Source organism: Struthio camelus, chromosome 2 (assembly GCF_040807025.1).
Source record: "Struthio camelus isolate bStrCam1 chromosome 2, bStrCam1.hap1, whole genome shotgun sequence".
In the NCBI taxonomy this organism is placed as follows: Eukaryota; Metazoa; Chordata; class Aves; order Struthioniformes; family Struthionidae; genus Struthio; species Struthio camelus.
Genome location: NC_090943.1, coordinates 145,901,754 through 145,919,147, shown reverse-complemented (window position 1 = coordinate 145,919,147; position 17,394 = coordinate 145,901,754). Strand labels below are relative to the sequence as shown.

General features: G+C 41.7%; 1 protein-coding gene across 6 annotated transcripts in view; it reads left to right on the top strand.

Annotated features, from left to right (window-relative positions):
• The window catches only part of GRHL2 (grainyhead like transcription factor 2), a 71,621-nt gene that overhangs the window by 46,296 nt on the left and 7,931 nt on the right, over positions 1-17,394 (top strand). For 2 of the 6 annotated variants that reach the window (XM_068932902.1, XM_068932905.1), the window contains 5 exons: positions 3,975-4,062; positions 4,151-4,287; positions 6,520-6,551; positions 8,005-8,099; positions 13,808-13,893. In XM_068932902.1, coding sequence (XP_068789003.1) covers positions 3,975-4,062; positions 4,151-4,287; positions 6,520-6,551; positions 8,005-8,099; positions 13,808-13,893 — 438 coding nt within the window. Of the gene's footprint in view, positions 1-3,974; positions 4,063-4,147; positions 4,288-6,519; positions 6,552-8,004; positions 8,100-13,807; positions 13,894-17,394 lie in introns of all 6 variants that reach the window. The other 4 variants (XM_068932903.1, XM_068932906.1, XM_068932904.1 and 1 more) reach the window with 3 other exon arrangements.

Sequence of the window (17,394 nt, the reverse complement as noted above, 5' to 3'; positions counted from 1 at the left end):
TTAATGTAAAATATTTACGGAGATTTGAAGCTACAGCTGGCTGAGAAGAGCTCAGTTGATATCAATGTAGCAAGTTGTTTTCATCTACCTGTTTTGGAAAAGCAATTAGAAAAATCTGAATTATTTTTTAAAAAAGGAAAGACATTCAGAGCACAAACTCATCTAGGTTTACCTGTAGACACAACTGGTGGAGATTTTGAATAATACATGTTCATTGCCTCTATTGACTTAATTGGTACTTCAAATTTGCAGAATAGGAAGCAGGAAATTAATGTTGAGACTTTTAATAAAAACTGTCTCAGAGTAGAGAAAAAGATCACAAGGGTAAAGTGTTAAGAACTTCAAAACTATATTGGAAATGGGAACTGGAGGGCTCAAGGGGATTGGCAATGGGATATGTATCTGTATAATATAGATGTATACACACACACACACACACACACATAGTGCTTTCCAACTTGGTGCAGGGCTGAAAATGAATGAAATGCATGAAAATGAATGAAAATTATCTAGGTCAATTCACGTCACATTTTGTGCAAATTGGTACTTTTGAAAGAGACTGAGGCCCAATTTTCCATTTGGTTACGATGGTGCCTCTTTACTGACCTCAGGTTGTCACAGTGCTTTAGTAAGTAAATAAACGTTTGGGGACTCAAAGCGCAAGAACCGGCCGAGCTTGGAGGTTACATTCCTGCCTGAACAGGAGCCATCCCGTGTGCGCAGCGGCACCTGCTCGTGGATTTACTGTGCCCATTTCGGTGAGGCCACAGCCTGTGCTACTCAGGGTGCTCTATTCCAGCTGCTGAAGCAGCTGGAAGAATTCACTGCCCTCCGAGGGAGATAGCTGGCTGGGCAGGATACCATCATGTTTTTCCAAGTTGCCAAAAAATAATAGGGGGGCACTGGTCGCCAGGGTGCTAAATGAAGGGTCTGTGGCTCAGTTTCTCTTCCAAGACTGTTATTTGCCCTCTAGTGACAAAGATAGATAGGATTTGCTGCCTATTTGATAAAGGCGATGAGACTGAGGCACTCTGGTTTTTGCCCTACTCTTTTGCCCTATCTTTTGTCCGTGTTTGTTTTTGAGTAGGCAATCTTCAAATCAACTGTTAGAGTGCTCATCTTGTTTTCTCAGTGCTAATTCTCTCTACTCTCACAGTCTTTTTATCATGTGTGGATCACTTACACTGTTTTATCATAGGAGAATATAATTTTTATTCCTTAAGTAGGTTGTCAGGGAAACTTGCTATCAGGCCTATTTATATGTATATGTTGCACAGTGCTTTAACTGCTGTGTATGAAATAACAGGGGATTCGGAGACTTTTTTATTTTCTGTGTGTGATTAGTTTTGCTAAAAAGAAGCAGCATCTGACTTGGCAAATGCCATAACATTGTTCTTCCAAAATCAAATAAATTAGTCCTGTTTTCCTTACTTGGGGAAAACTGCCTGTTGTTTTGAATGTATGCTCTCTAGTCTTCAATATGGATAGTAGTAATGAAAACCTATAATAATCTATTATAGGATTTTGAGCAAATCTAATTGCCTCCAAGTCTTCAGCTTTAGAGAGAAGAAAGCTGAAGACTATGGGCCTGTTTTATCATATATGGAATACTTTGGCCTTGATCTGGAAAAAGGCATATACTTGGGCTCCATAGCAGTGATGGTCCTTACTGGGGTAAGCACTTTGCTAGGCTGGAGCTAGACTGCTTAACACCTTGCAAGACGTAACCCTAAATAAATTACAGACTTGGAGAACAAATATGTTTTGAATGGGTTGAAATTCATAGACTAGGCTTTACTAATGGACAGTAACAAAAGTACTAGACCTGTTGCATTTGTACAAAATCTGCTAGGCCGCTCCTAGCTCGGGCAGTTTCCAGGTCCCTGAGCAGCTAAGGCAGCTCACTGGTGGGCTGGCGCTAATGCCTGGCTCTGCCACGGGTCTGGCTGCTTCTGCCCCTGCTCTTGGACGACCCAGCTCAGGACCCAGCAGAAAACTTTCCACCACCCCTTTGTTGGTTCCCAACAGGATTAGTGACTTGCAATGGTCCACAGAGGTCCACCAAGCACTGGGACTAGTACTTGGGGAGCAACCGGAGTGGGAGAGGCAGAGGGAGTGCAGCCTCCCTGGTAGGGGGCAGCTGGGAAGGGGTCTCAAGCTGTCCTGTGGAACTACTCCCTCCATGCCCTGCTGCATGAGAGTGTGAGAGGTCAAGCCGAGCCCAGCCTCATGCTGTGCTGTGCTTTTTAATGGTGTTGGAAGTGAATTATATGAACCAAAATCTATAAAATGCAGAGCACTTCCCCATCTTGTCCAGCATCTTCTAGTGTGAACTGTGGCACAAATAAACACTGGTGGTTAGGAGTGGCTGTGTGCTCAGGGATTGCCTGCATCCCCGAGGACCTGGTGGTCTTGGCTTGAGTGAAAGGAGACAAAGCTGTGGCACCTTCCCAGGTTCATAGTTACACAGAGAATATCAAAGAAAATCAGCAAAACATATCTTCTTTACCATATGCAGAAGGCTGAGTCCTCCTCAGGTTTTACTTTCCTGAGAGGAAACTCACACTCGTGGCAGCATGCAAAATTCCTTTGAACATTCACCCATCTGCCTGTGAGCAATCAGAGCTGCAAAACAGGAAGGTAGGGTTGTCACCAACATGGCAAGGACACTGCTGTGCAATCACAGTGCTACCAGAGAGGTCTTCTTCAAGATAGGGGCAGTGAGGCATATTTCTTTCCCTTTCTGTCAAAGAACAGGAGGCCTTTAAAAATGCAGATGTGTCCATAGACACAGTTGTGACAATTAGGGGCATAACTGTGAATCTATTGGAATTCCGGCACCTTCTGTGGTTGAGGTCAATGTGAACTGGCTTGTGAAGGCAATGTTTCTATCAGATATCTTGATATTCTTTAAAGAGATGTTTTTTCCTCCACCTGTTTCAACCTCTGGAAAGCCATTGATGGATCACAACCAGGAGTATATCTTTTCTTGCATTTTTTTCAAATTCAGATCATTGGCTCATGTGTGAGTTTTGCTGTCTTGAGTGAATATTTTCGGCTTTGTTTCTCCCCTCCCCGTTTTCTTTTAAAGAAATCCCTACATTTAATTTGGAAAAAATCTTTAATTTTGCATGCTGTCTATTGGGGAGCATATGGATCTTTAATACGCTTCACAGCAGGGCTATATTCATATTTATAAAGTAAATTAGAACTTCAAAGGAGATGTTTCTGCTTTTTATGTCAATAACAAGTTTTATTTTCTAAACTTGTTGGGAATATATTTACATAACAGAAGCGTGCAACTTCCCAGGAGTTCCTGGGGCCTAATAGGGCAGTGCTGCATCGCTTTCAAGTTTCTCAAGGACTTCTTATTTGAAATGCCTATTTCTGTAAGAGCCCTTGCATTATTGGCAAGCTGTCAATGTAGTCTTCTGGCACTGGAAGATCTCAAAGGCCTTCACAAAGCTGGCCGCAGTGGGGCAGTCCCACCCTCAATCCAGGTGGGTGGAAGAGAGCTCAGGAAAAGCTTAGTGTAGGCATGATCTAAGACGACAGCAGTCCTGCAGGGGCTTTCTGTCAGCACATAATGTGAAGAAGCACATAGGCCTGAGCGCAGCAGCCTTTGCCAAGGCACTGGGTTCATGGTTGTGCTACATGTGATGTGGTGCCACCAGCACTGTGCTAGGCGCCGCACCGCTGTCAGCAGCGGGTGTTGAGTGCTGCTTGAGCTGTTGCTTCATGGGTCCCAGTCAGCCAAGACGCATGTGGATTAGTGCAACTTGCCCCAGCATCCAGAGCTGGAGGGTGTCCCATGTCCCCAAACCGCCTTGGCAGATTTCAGGATAACCAGTGTTTCGCCAGTGTTTCGGCATTTCCAGCGTGCCTGGTGCTGCAGTTCCAGGCACCGCAGGGGTCGATGCTCATGCGGGTTCCTCATAGGACAATACCAGTGTGTTGTCTTTTTTTTGCATCAGGGAGCGGAAAGGAAAATCCGAGATGAAGAGAGGAAGCAGAACAGGAAGAAAGGCAAAGGCCAGGCATCGCAAGCCCCATGTAGTAACTGTGAGTAAGACAGGCCTTTCTCGTTTGGGCTAAGTCTGTGTAATGTGCCTTGTGTTGTAACTACGTGACTTTGTGATCTTCCCAGCAGCTGAAGGGAAGCTGAGCGCTCTTCCTCTGCAAAAAAAGAGTGATATCACCTTCTTCAAAACGATGACTGACCTGGATTCCCAGCCAGTTCTCTTCATACCAGATGTTCATTTTGGAAACCTGCAAAGAACTGGACAGGTAGGAAATAATAATAATGAGATGAGCAGGTGTCTGCCTGCCACCTGGCTGCAGGTTTTGAGTCATCTTTTACAAAAACAAAGCATCAATCCTGGTGACTATTTCAGCTATTGGTTTTGGTAAATGTGGCTAGTCTGTCACTGACCGCACTTAACAAGGACCTTACCAAAGACAAATGCCTTTCCTAGTTCTGGATGCGAAAAAGGAGTTTATAGTTCATTAATAACAGACTATTTTGTGTTTTGTTCTGATTTTGTCATTCTTCTGCTAATAAGAAAGAATGGAACAAAAAATCAAGCTCTTTGAAACAGAAGATTGATTTGTGACTGACAGTCTCTTTTTTGAAAATGCTGGTTGTCCTGATGACATAAAGTGCCACCTTGTGGTAGAAGAGATCCCCCTCCCTGTGATGATTGAAAACAATGATCAAACTCTTAAATGTATAATAAGGTCAAGTGTAGGTTCACAAAACACCACAGCCTATTTCTGTAGACATCACCTAGAGATCTGATAATTAATTAGAAGAAAATATTTGGACTCTTAAAATACAGTAGAGGAAGTAAAAATCTACCATGCTACTGCTAATGTTCAGTAGTGACTTACTCCTGAAGTCATGGAGTCGTTATTACCAGTAACTGTGACAAAGTCTTTGCTGACTTGACTTTTTAAGACCTACTTTATTGCTTATGGGGAAACTGCAAACCTGAATTTAGGATCAGCACTGGCAATTTTTTAAATATGAACCTGCTGTTTATTAGCCTTTCAGAAAGTGGAGTGAGAGTTTTGCATGTGTATTTATAAAGACAAGTTGTAGATGATCAAATTTTATATGCATTTTTCTATAAAATATGAAAGTAATGAAGATTAAGTGACAGTGAGTTTGAACTGCCGTTATTTTAAAGCAGTCAGGATTGTGGTAGAGCAAAGCTCAAAGACCGCAGACATTGCAATCACAGCTGTCACTGACTTATTCTCCAGAATTGGACAGACTCCTACTCACATATCAGTGCTGGGTACCTTCTGTCCTCATGACTTTCAAATCAGGATGTGGATTTGCCTTAAAACAGAAGAAGGTGGAAACATTTCTTAGTGCATGGAATCCTGTAAATAATTTCCTAAACTAACTGGAAGAGACCCAGTTTGCTAGCTCTTAGGCAGTGTTCAGTCCTGACTTTTGATTCTTGGTAGGTTGCAGTATTGGCATTCCTGCTATCCTGAACTTTTCAATTGTGTTTTGTATTTCTTAATAGAAAAATGGTTTATTATGACAGTGTTCTTATAGCCACTTTCAGCTCCTGGACTTGGGATAAATTACAGATATTGTAGAATTCAGCTTTGCGCATGCACCTCTGAAGTATTTTCCTTGTACAGGTTCAGGTTAAAGGCCTGTTGTAAGCGTTGAGGTTCCCAGTGAAAGCCAAACGTGCTCTGAATTTTGCCAGTGTGAGTGCTGGAAACTTTTCCAAGGTCCCTCCCTCTGCCTTTGGCAGAGCCCAGGATGCTGATGCCGTGCCTTCACCCCACAATTACACTATAATTCAATAGCTGAAACGTTCGGGTACTTGCTGGGACGGACCTGCATTTCAGGCATGTTGTGAGGAATTTGGCTGACTGTTCTGTAAAGCTTTTGACAGTGACTATGACTTTATACCTCCGCTGCAAGTATTAGCTACATTTCTGCTGTTATGAATTTGGTCCCTATGAATGTGAATTATGCTGATTTACACTGAACAAGGATTTGGACTTGTGCATCTATCCACAGCATGTGCAAAATAGATATTTATCATCTGTACCATTAGCAATTGTATTTCCATGAGGCCTGCAGTTTAATATTGTCCTTTATAGTTTAATTAGATTTTTCAGACAGTATTAAATACATATAAAAGCTCTTGAGTGTTGTGGCTTAAATCAGATTAAGGGTAATTTAGGTGAATAGTGATCTGATTTGCAGGATTGTAAAATAATTGAAAAAATGATATAAACCAGAGAAGAGGACAGTGTCTGTCAAAACGCTTTGATGTATTTCCATTAGGCAATATTCAGCAGCAGTTTTTCTAAGCTGCACTTTCTCCAGATCACCATTAGAAATACAGATGTTTTGTTTTATGTAAGGAAAGGGATTTTTAACAGACGAAGAACTGAAAACGAGTTGTTGTTTTTGCTCCCTTTGGAAGTTAGTCTGTTCAGCAGGTGTCTGAGCTTTGGGAATAATTTTTTTTTCTACCTTTCTAGGTTTACTATAATACAGATGATGAAAGAGAAGGGTAAGACATTTATTGTTCCACGAATTTTACTGTTAGCTGTCCAGACCCTTAGCAAGCAGACTCAAAACACAAAATCAAATAAAAAGGATTCCCTTTCCCCCCTTTCCATCATATTCTTCTGTCACTAATTGTAGCTGCATAACATGTAGAACTGGCAGAGGTTTCTTTTATTATAACTTTTTTTTGTCCTTCATGTGTACTGGCTTTTTATAATATCTATTTATTTGTACATTTCCGAGTAAAATGGTCTGATGAGCCATAAGGTTCAGTGCAGAGGCAGGACAATATATTTGATAATAAAGTTCCTTTTATATAGGGGTTCCCAAATCACTTCAAAAACAATCTGTCCAGGAATTGTTTAGTGAAGCACTGACATTTGGCAGCTGTTTAGCAGCACAAGTGTATATATGAGAAATAAAGGAATTGCAGAGAGAATGCCCAAATGCTATGAGAGCAAGTCAGCAAGAGAATGGGAGAGCCCAGGGAGGGAGAAAATCGGAATGGGGAGCACAAAGGATTGGGCTTCGGAGGGACAAGGAGAACGGCAGAAAGTCCCTAAAACAGTGACAGATGTCACAGTCTAAGGGCTTTAATGTCCATGGCTGAAGTTTGGCCAGCATTAACTGTAACAATTGCAACTCCCCTACTTTTATAAGACCCTCAAATCTGAGAGTGTGGAGTAAGACAACTGAGTTCACAAATATGCATGCAAAACATGGCCTGCAGGAGGGAGCGGCTGCGCACCTGCAGCTAAGGTTGACTTCCAGACATTAGGCCCTTTTTTTCCTTTTGTGAAGGTCCTGCTCTTGGTGAGGTTTGGGGGGGACTTTGTGAAACGCAGGGTGTCCCTGTGTAAGCACGCTGGCTGCGGTTCCCTGCTCGCGGCCACGCGGAGACACGAGCCCTGGCAGGGAGCTGCTGAGGGGCTGCAGTGGCGGCAGCTTGGGGGCCGCAGCTCCCCGGCACGGCGTGTCTTAGCGCCCAGCTGGCCCTGGCCCTGCGCACTGCTCCCTGTGAGCTCGCTGGCTTGCAGGGTCTCAGCTATTTTAGAAATCTTGTCAGCGTTTCCTGAGGCTGTCTCCTTGACCCAAAAAGGAAGGTGAATCCATGTTTAAATGTGGGTTCGCCTCCTTACTTAGCTGTTACTTTTTTTCCCTCTTCTTCCGTAAATATTTAAACACTTAAGGGCCTTTGAGTTCTCTAAATCATATGCAACATTGGAGCGGGTTTTCCTGTCACCTGTCCCAGTCAGTCAGTCTGGGCAATTTGAGAGGCTTGGAGAGTTCAGATAAGCATCAAGAGCTAAATCCTTGCAGTTTCGGGTCTGTTGTTACTTGAGTAGCTGGTGGGGTTTTTGGCGGAGTACAAAGTGAGTCATATCTGTTGCTGTTGTCTTCTGTCTTGTTGGGAGTGCGGCTTTACCCTGTCATGGTTCATGTGGTGTGTTTTCTAGTAGCAGTGTCCTGGTCAAAAGGATGTTCCGGCCTGTGGAGGAGGAGTTTGGCCCATCGCCTTTGAAGCAAATGAAAGAAGAAGGCCTGAAAAGAGGTAACAGTTGATTCTCAGGAGTTAAAAATAACACTCTGGGATTCATGCCCTCAATCTGCAAAGGGTAGGGTTGACTCAGACCAAGTTGGTTGTTTGATGCTAGTGCAACTGTGGAACGGATGTAAGAAGATAGCATTACAGCTGCCAATATAAGAGGAAACATTTTATCAAATGCTAATGATTTAAAAGCAGACAATAAAGAGAAAATAGGTTATGCACTATCTCAAGAAGGGAGCTTGTTTATTCAAACAAGCTCGAATAGTAAAAAAGCTAGAAAGTTTCTTGATCCTTGGCCAAACTACGTAGTTCATAAATGTTCCAGTAGCAAATCTATCATCGTTTATTTTTAGCTTGTGCTCATCTTTTCTGTTCTGTCTGGGATCACAAGCAAACATGAAAAATACATAGGTCAGATACAGAAACCATACACAGGCAAGCTCCTGCCGACTACAGTGAGATGAGCCTGAATAACACCTCACAACTTTCCTTCCCAATTAGAAAGTTAATGCATGGTCAGACATCCTCCTGCAGACCTGCCTGAAGTGTTGAAGAATTTGTTTCCCTTAACTGTTTGTTACTGCCTTAAATGATATTACCACACTCACATTTCGTGTTCTATACTAGGCCAGCTCCTGTTTACCAGTCTGCTACAGTGTGGGTTAACTTGAACAGTATTCAAGCAATGGTTTAGGTAAAGCTGTCAAACTTTGCAGTGAAGGAAAGGACGAGCATATGATGGTTTGGACCACCATATCTGCTTTGCGTACAGACACTTCCTGTGCAGGGCTGGAGCAGTGACCTATAGGTGATCACTTCTTACAATGCCGCAGTTAGATACTCTTGAGAATATTTGCCATTCCTTCAGTCTCATGAGTTCTGTCATATAAGTTTATTGGAGACTCCAGGGGTGTGAACAACTCCTATAACTTGCAGATATTTTGAGGTTCATCCATCAGTTTGCATGGCAGCAAGGCAACAAGCCACAGAGGTGAACTCTGTTGTTCTAAGCTATGCCATCTAAAAGGCTCCTTTGAGCTTTGGAGGAACAACTTCCCAAGAGCTTGCATTTGCAAAGTTTCTCTGTTGGTTAGAATGGTGTCGATGAACCAGGGCAAGCATGCAAAGTATACAGCATGGAGGCAGAAATCTCCTTGGAGTAGATGTAAAAATAATCTTTTAATCTAATTTTCAATTAATTACATAAGGTCAGCACTGGCCACAGACTTATAGCTGGTTGTCCCAAGGCCCTGACCAAATTCACCTGATCAGTGTGGGCTTCATCAAGCAGAAGGGGACAGCCACAACAGCTGTGTAGAGAACCTTCTTCTCCTGCAATTTCACCTGTATGTCCCAGCTAGAAGCATGGAGAACTGCCTGCAAGGAGAGATTGGTTTGCTTTGATTATTCCTCTCTTTTGCTGTGATAACTTGTTCTAATATCGTCCAGGAATTGCAACCCTTTCAAGGGGAAGATTTGAAAGAAAAAATGTTTTTCAACTGGTGACAAAACTATGTTAAATAATTAAATCCAGCAGAGGCACAGAATCAGGGAAGCTGGAGGATGCTCTCTTCACATCCCCTTCCTGTTCAGTGCTTCTCGCAACGTGGACTGTGCTGGCAGGCAGCCAAGCCCATTCCAGCTTGGCCTTTGCTCTGTTGAACTTCCTGCCATCAGGAACCCCACATCTGGGATTGTGCTGATGGAGCGTAGCTCAGCTAAGGCTACCCATTTGACAATACTATCTTTGCCACAGACGTTACCAGGTGATAAAACGTTCTGCTGTTTTTCCCAGGCTGAGCCATGCTAGAAGCCTTTTTTCTCCCAGATTTATTTAGTATAGCAGAATCAATAACTCTAGAGAGCTGGTGTAGATGTGGCACTGGTGTAATATGTAGGACATAACACATCTTGTATGTGAAAACATGTATTAAAGGGAATGGAATCCAAAGATGGGTCGTTATCAGAGGCAGTCAGGTTAGTAGCACCCAGTGAAGAGCCAAGCTCAGCTGAAGAACTAAAGTGGTGCATGATGTTGCCTTGTGCAGTTTCACTTCTGCCTGTTGGATCTAGTTTTAATACTGTCTGGTGGGAGCACAAGTATTAAAGGGACATCCTCAAGAGAACGGATCTGAAGGGGTTTGAACAAAGTTCATGTTCTCACACAGCTAGCTACATCCTTTTGAATTTATGATGTCTTTCATCTCCTTGAGCTCTAAGGGAGGTACAAGTGCCCAACACAGAAATGTAAAGTATGTTAAGCTGTACCAGCTGTGCAGCACAGCTAGTTGCTTGGCTAGACTTGTGACCTTTTCCTGTTTTGAGTTCTCACTAATACTTTTCAAGTCACTTTTCCTTTCAGATTTCATTGGAGTTTCCCATTAATTATAAATCTAGCAGCTATGTTAAAGACCAGGAAGACTCCCAGCCCTGTAAGCCTCAGCCTGAAGAATGTCATATTTTTTTCTAGCTTTTGTCTCTCAGGAAAGTCAAATTAAATTACTCTAAAACATTTTGGATTCATAAGAATTAGGGTTAGGTGAACCGTACCTATGGAGGACAGAATTCACGCTGTAGCTCTGTCTAGCTAGAGAGCTTGTACCTGGGCAATTAGTAAAAACCTCAAATGTAGAAAAGGAAAGCCTAGTCACAGCTGCCAGCCTTGTCTAAATGCCACATCTTCTTCCAGATACCACTTTTCAAAGAGTTTAGTAGTTGGGCTTTAGCTCATGGTGTCAGTCTGATTGGACATCAGTAGTGCCTGAACTCAGAGGTGGCTCCTGGCAGAAGGTCTTAGTGTTTCAGCATGTTTCTAGTTTCCCTTTTTGCCACTTACCTGTTGCTTGTTTTCTGCCTTGGCAGATTTGCCAATCAAGAGCCAAGCAGTTAACCTTTTTAGAACAGATAACTAGCATTGTTCTTCTGCATTCACATTTAAATCCACAGTTTAGTGGCCACACTTCCAAAAATCTCCCCAGATGCAGCAATCTCCCTTGCCTTCAGCAAAAGCTAGTTGCCACTCTGCAATTTTGTAAAACAGGCTATTTCATAGGCAGCTAAATATAAATTTGTCACCTCCATCTTTTGCAACTCTTTTTAACATCCAAAGAACATTAGGGAGCTTAGAACTGAAGCCAGGTAGTGTAGAGGTTAGACAAATTTGAATTTATCTATCTGACTTGCTCTCAGAAAATAGCTCATTGCTTGGTACAAGATTTTTTTTTTGAAATGTTGCAATTTGTACTTTTAAAGTAAGACCATCTAGATGACCTGAACATGGTGACAGCAGAATCAGAGGGCATGTAAGTACTGGTTGTGTCACATCATCATAGTCATGGCTTGATGTTCAGTGGCAATACTGCTGAGCTAAATTGGGTCATTGCTGCCCCTTTCACTCCTCGCTGGCTGCTGCTTCTGCTGTAGGCCATCCCGTCTGTTGTGCCAGCACAAACGTTTTGCCTTATAAACTGAAGCAGCGACCTCACCTGTCTGAAGAACAACCAGAAAAAAGGGTTGTTTTTTCACTTGCACCTGCTCTTTGAGACAGTTCACTGTCCGGAAAAATTCATAGAGACAGGCCAAAATAACAGAGCACAAGGGCAGGAATGAGACAGAGACTTCTTAAGCCATCACTGTCACCAGAAGCCGTTTATGGAAAAGTGCCCTAGGGAGTCAGTCAGGATTTTCACACCTGTTAGGGGGGAAAAAACCCCTAACAAACCCCCATATGTTTACTAATCCTGGCTCTCTGTGTGTATAATAGTGATTCAAGTTCCCCATTATCCTTCTAACGGATCTTTCATTCAATATAATGTTCTCTGACAAGCCAAGCACAACAGAGCGATTTAAAGCTCAGCGCTTGTATTATGTAATGTCCCTAACTTTAACTTCAGACTGAGTGATTATTCCTTCTTTCAGTTACATGTTTGTAATTATTAAGGCTGGCAGGTGGTCCAGGTGTTTGAAAGGCTGGGAGTCACAGGACAGTCCTCCAGTCACAAGAAGAGAATTACTGTATTAATCAAAGTGTTAGTCCAGGTAAAACTAGCAGCCTGAGCGAGTGCTTGCTCACGCAAGTAAACATTTCAAAACCAAAAAAGTTTAACAGCTGCTCTAGATCTTTTGGTTCTTTTTATATACTGACAATTATTTAGGTTGTGACCCAGAGTTATCTCATCTTTTATGTCTGTTACCTTAAAAAGGGCATTATCAGGCAAGTTCTAAAGAAATACCAAAAGGTGGGTAAAAAGGATCTGGTTCTTCATGCTTGTGGGAGCAAGTTTTGTGACTAACACTTCTAAATGAAAGACAAAAGAAAACCCACCGTTTCCTTCGCAGTCTGGTTTGTAGACCAAGACTGGAGACTGATCTGGCCAGCCAACTTTTACTTACACTTTTTCAGTCATTTGCGAACATAAGCAAAGAAGCTACAGTTCTCTGCAAATGGCTCTGAGTTCACGCTGCTGCAGTCTTAAATTGAGAGTTAGCTCCCATAGAACTAGTTCTGTATGAAAAATACCATAGTCTCTCTCAGTTTATCTGCATGCCAACTATTTTAAAAATAAATAATCTGGCGATGATATCTTCTGGACTGCAAGGGTTAGAGCATTCAGAAGTTATCTTTTGCCATTTATTAAAAAAGAGATGATTACCAAAGAAGTTTGTCCCATAGAAATATAAAATATTTAACAATGCATGTGTATTTGTACCTGGCATACAATACTGCTACTTGAAAATACTATTTGTTTTGGGAAAAATCAATTTCAGAACATCTTATTTAACCTGCTGTTTTATCTGAGTAATATGAGATTATACATAAAACATATCTCTAATGATTGTGCTTATTCCTTTTGTACCTGTGTGCTTTGCTTTTGCCACATAATCCGTGAGTTTCCTACTTCTACCTGAAAAAACCTTAAGCTTAGTAAGAAAGGAAAGAGAAACAGCTAAAATTTTTAGGACAGTATGATTGTGAACCCTTAAGACCTGACAGGATGTCTGAGGAGAGGAAGAGGAGATGTATAGAAGTACCAATTGCATTTGGGTACCGGAGTAGGGGCGGTCACTGTGATAAAATGCGTATCTGCCAGTTAAGCTTTCAAATGTCTTCCCTGTAAAGCCTCAAATGACTTTGGACTCACCCTTTCAAATGACTAATTTTCCAACTGGCCAGTTTAAAGTCATCCATGTGGCAATGTCAAAAAGTTCTACTTCTTTTCGTTGCTTTTTCTCTCAGAGACTCAACTAAAGGCAAACCAGACCTGCCTTTTCTGAATGTCTTTTCCCAGCCTTTTGGATGAAGCCTGGAGAGGTGCAAGCCGAGACATAGGTTTAGGAAGAACTAGCTTGTGTTTTTTGGCATACAGCCCAGGGATAGAACGCCAGTGATTGAACGTCCACAAACAAAGCCGAAGGTTTTTCAGCTGGGACTTCTTTTATTTCAATAAATGGAGATTTAAATTCCTGAAGATATAGATTACTCACATTAAATTAAACGTGCTGAATTTTCTTTGTTTTCAAAGCAACTGTGATGTGTCTTTCATGTTTAGATTGCTGATGACCTGAGATTCCTTTTTTTTTAGTGGTGCAAACCATCTTCAGCACTTCATTTTATCTGTCGTAGATTGATATTTGTCTTTCCACTCAGTGTGGGATGTTTCATCTGTTCAATTGATTGGACCTGCTTCAAGTTTGACTCTTTTCTGTTTCAGTGCTTTTGTATGTGAGGAAGGAGACAGATGAGGTGTTTGATGCTTTGATGCTGAAATCACCCACAGTAAAGGGGCTAATGGAAGCAGTAAGTATCTGATGTCCTCACATTGTTTATCTTCCTTTGTAAGCAAATCTTGAGATTTTCAATGTGTTATTGAGATAAAATATAGAGATGGAATTATTCTTAAATATATTTGAAGTAGTTCTTCAAGATTTTCTAGAGCACGCCTCTATCTGAAATGCTGGCATGTTCTGGATTCAGTGTTGTCAGCAGGTTGCTGAGATAAAATAGACTTGCAGAGCTGATTTACTGGAGACTTGAGCCTTGAGGAATGGCAGTAATTAACCAGTGTCAGAGAGGGGGGAAGAATCGGACTCTGTTTCCTGAAATGCCTCTTTCTGCACCAGTGATTCTGATCCTGTTGAGTTGTCTCCTGTAAGGCTTACCAGCATGTTCACGGCTATTTTTAACAAGAACTTTCACTCCCAGAGCGACCTGCTCAAGCCTGCTTTTGTGACTTGATTTTCTGCTTGTTGTCCACTAGCTGTGATCATGAGTGCATATTTCGAATTGAATCCTGTTTATATGAGCTGAGAGCTAGTAGAGATGTGAAGTTAGGCGAGGGAACAGTGAAGAACCAGTCATGTGTATCACTGCTTAGGTGGAGGACTAATATGAGACTGACATGTGAGAAGCTGAGCTGAATTCCAGCTTTGGCTGCATGTAGGAGAAAAGATGGAGATGGATGAGATGTCTCTAGAGAGCTCAGTTGAGCGCTAAAAATAATATATTTATACTCTCATAAAATTATCACAATGTCTTGTTGCATGCACCAAACACTTGGAAAGCAGTAAAGATTGAGTTACCTTTATTTGGCCAATAGCAGAAGGCAAAAGACTTGTGATTAGTGAAGCTATTTAAAGGACTTATTTGGATCGATGTTCTGTGAGGAGATTCAGTTGCATTACAATAATGACTTAACTGTGCTTTTGCCAGTATTGCTTATTAACTGTGACTGGGGCTCTGTTGGTTAGGCGGAGCATAAAACAGTAAAACAATAAAAGCCAGGTTTTACTTTAAGAGGCTGCCGTCTGATTCATGATAAAAGTGTAACATGATTTGTTTTTGTCTTTGTAGGAAAGTTAAAAGTATAATATAATCCTTCTATAACCCTTCAAGCTAACATGAATATTTTACCTTCAATATTCTGTGTATCTCCTTGCCTGTTTTCCAGCCACTGTTTAATACAAAAACTAACAAAGCTGGTGCAGACAGGAAAGGTTTCTGCATACCTCTGTCAGCACAGCTGCTGACTCAGTGGCATGTTTTCAGCACCAGAGAAATCTGATCTGTTGTGAAGTGTCCCAGATCACTGAAAAGAACACATTCAGAAAATTTTAATTCTCTTTGGTAGGATATAGTGAATAAATCAATGCCAAAAAGCTGTCAGATTGCATACTCTTAAGTATTTTCTCTACATTCTTTTCAGAAAATCGTGTAATTTTGTACTTGTACACATTCTAAATACTGAATTCTGAACTCAATGCTAAGATCTTAGAAACCCAGGTTAAGAACATTATATAGCCCCAAGTCTGAAAGGCAATGATCCTGAATCATATCCTGCTTCTCTGTTTGTGAATCGCACACTTTTTTGTTTATCACACTTCCTAGTCTTTGACTTTCTCCTGATTTTCCATGAATAATGCCATTGTTTTCTCAGATGCTATGTTTATTTTATTCTTCTTGTATACTCACTTTCCAAAAGAACCTTTCATTTCTTCTCAGATCTCTTTCTTCCGACAAGTGTCTGGAGATCTCAGGTTCTAGGGATAGGGTAAATCTCAAAAAATGATGCATATGTTTGTTCCTTAAGATGTTTGCATCCGACACTAGTCGGTCTTGATCAACAAAAAATACTGAAACAATTGCCAGTCACAAACATCTCGCCGCTATGTGATGACAGACCAGCTCCAAATCCTGCTCTCAGGTTGATCCAAATTCACGTTAACTCTGTGGATCTCAGTAGGTATTCCAGTTTTATACTGTGCAGAATAAAATATATATTCAAGTTGCAGAGGGCAATCTAAGTGGTGGAATTCAATCATCTCCTAATATCTTTCTACAATTAGAAATAACAGCTGAGTTCAGCAGAACCTATATAGACTACAGTTAATTAGATACCGGTCTAGGTATGTGTCCGATCTGCGAAGGCAGGGCAACAGACCAGACTATTCCATAGAAAGGAGTTGGCAAACATGTATTCCTAAATGGCTTAACCAGCCCAGATGTTGTCCTTTCCGTCTCCTAGACCTCAGCAGAGGAAGTGTTTCTGGTGGCTTCTGCAATCAGATGTGTGCTACGAGACAGGCTTGCCATTCCAGTGGCCAGCAACCCAAAGGGACACCTGTCCTGTTGTTTTGGTGCCACCCTGAAGGCTGTGACTTCTTCAGCCACCCTAAGGGAAGGGTAGAGTTCTCTGCTCAGAAAACTGGAAAGGGGAAAATGAAGATGATAAAAGGAAAATATTCCAAATAAAGATATCTTTTTTACTTCATTGTAGTTTCCTTGGGGGCAGGTGAGAATATGTTTTGTACAGCAGTTGGCAATAGCGAGTTTCCTTCTGCGTGGGCAACAAATCTGCTTCAGAGGAGAGTGTTAAGTGAGATGTCCTAGCAGATGCTAGCTCTCTGCTTTCCCAGATTCTACAGCAGGACTTAGTACATTTGCACTGGAGACTTGTTTTCTGAGCCTTGTGAGCGGGTGGCTGTCCCCTGCGCCTACTTTGAGCCTTGCTTCCACAGCTCAACATTTAGTATAATTGGTTAAATCCATAGGAGTCCCTGTGAAATGTGCTTATTCAGTCAGTTGGAAGTCTTTCCCAAAGCTCACTAATCCCTACATGCTATATAAATCCTACACCTGTCAGAAGCAGTGTGACAGGCAGGGCCTCCTCGGCGCTACCTCTAATAGCTTACATAGGAAGTGGTGTCTCAAAGTCCCAAACCACTTTGAGGAACATTTGTTATCATTGTGTGTTAGGTATCCCAAATATCCTAGGAAAGTCTTATTCGGAATGTGCAGAATGTTGTATATTAGCTGCTGTTAAACAGCCTTGGCACAAGAAAGTTTTTCCCTGCTTGTTTATTTGCATGGAGTCAGAGAAAAGTGTCTTCAAGTACCAATCTTTAGAATATCATCAGGCTTCAGAGTTAACAGCCCAGAGCTAGCAGATATGACATTTCCTCATGTTCACACAGTTGTTTTGACGTTGTCTGAAGTTTCGGGTTGCGCTTTGCCTCTGATTCCTACTATGAAGGATTTTTTCAACTGTGTAATGAAACAGAGCCATTTTTGTTATCCCTTTAAATGAAAGCTTAACTTTAGAGGGACATCAAAGCCATAGATACAAGAATTCAGCATCAGATTGCTTGTCCAATATTAATTCTATCCAGGTAGACCATGGTAAACAAAGCTAGAGGATAAAGAGGAATAAAAGGAGGATGTGAAAGTTTCTCTGAGAACTTCTCTAAGACAGTCAGTATTTGTCCTGACACTATCACGCCTGGGTACCCTAGAGGAGTCACT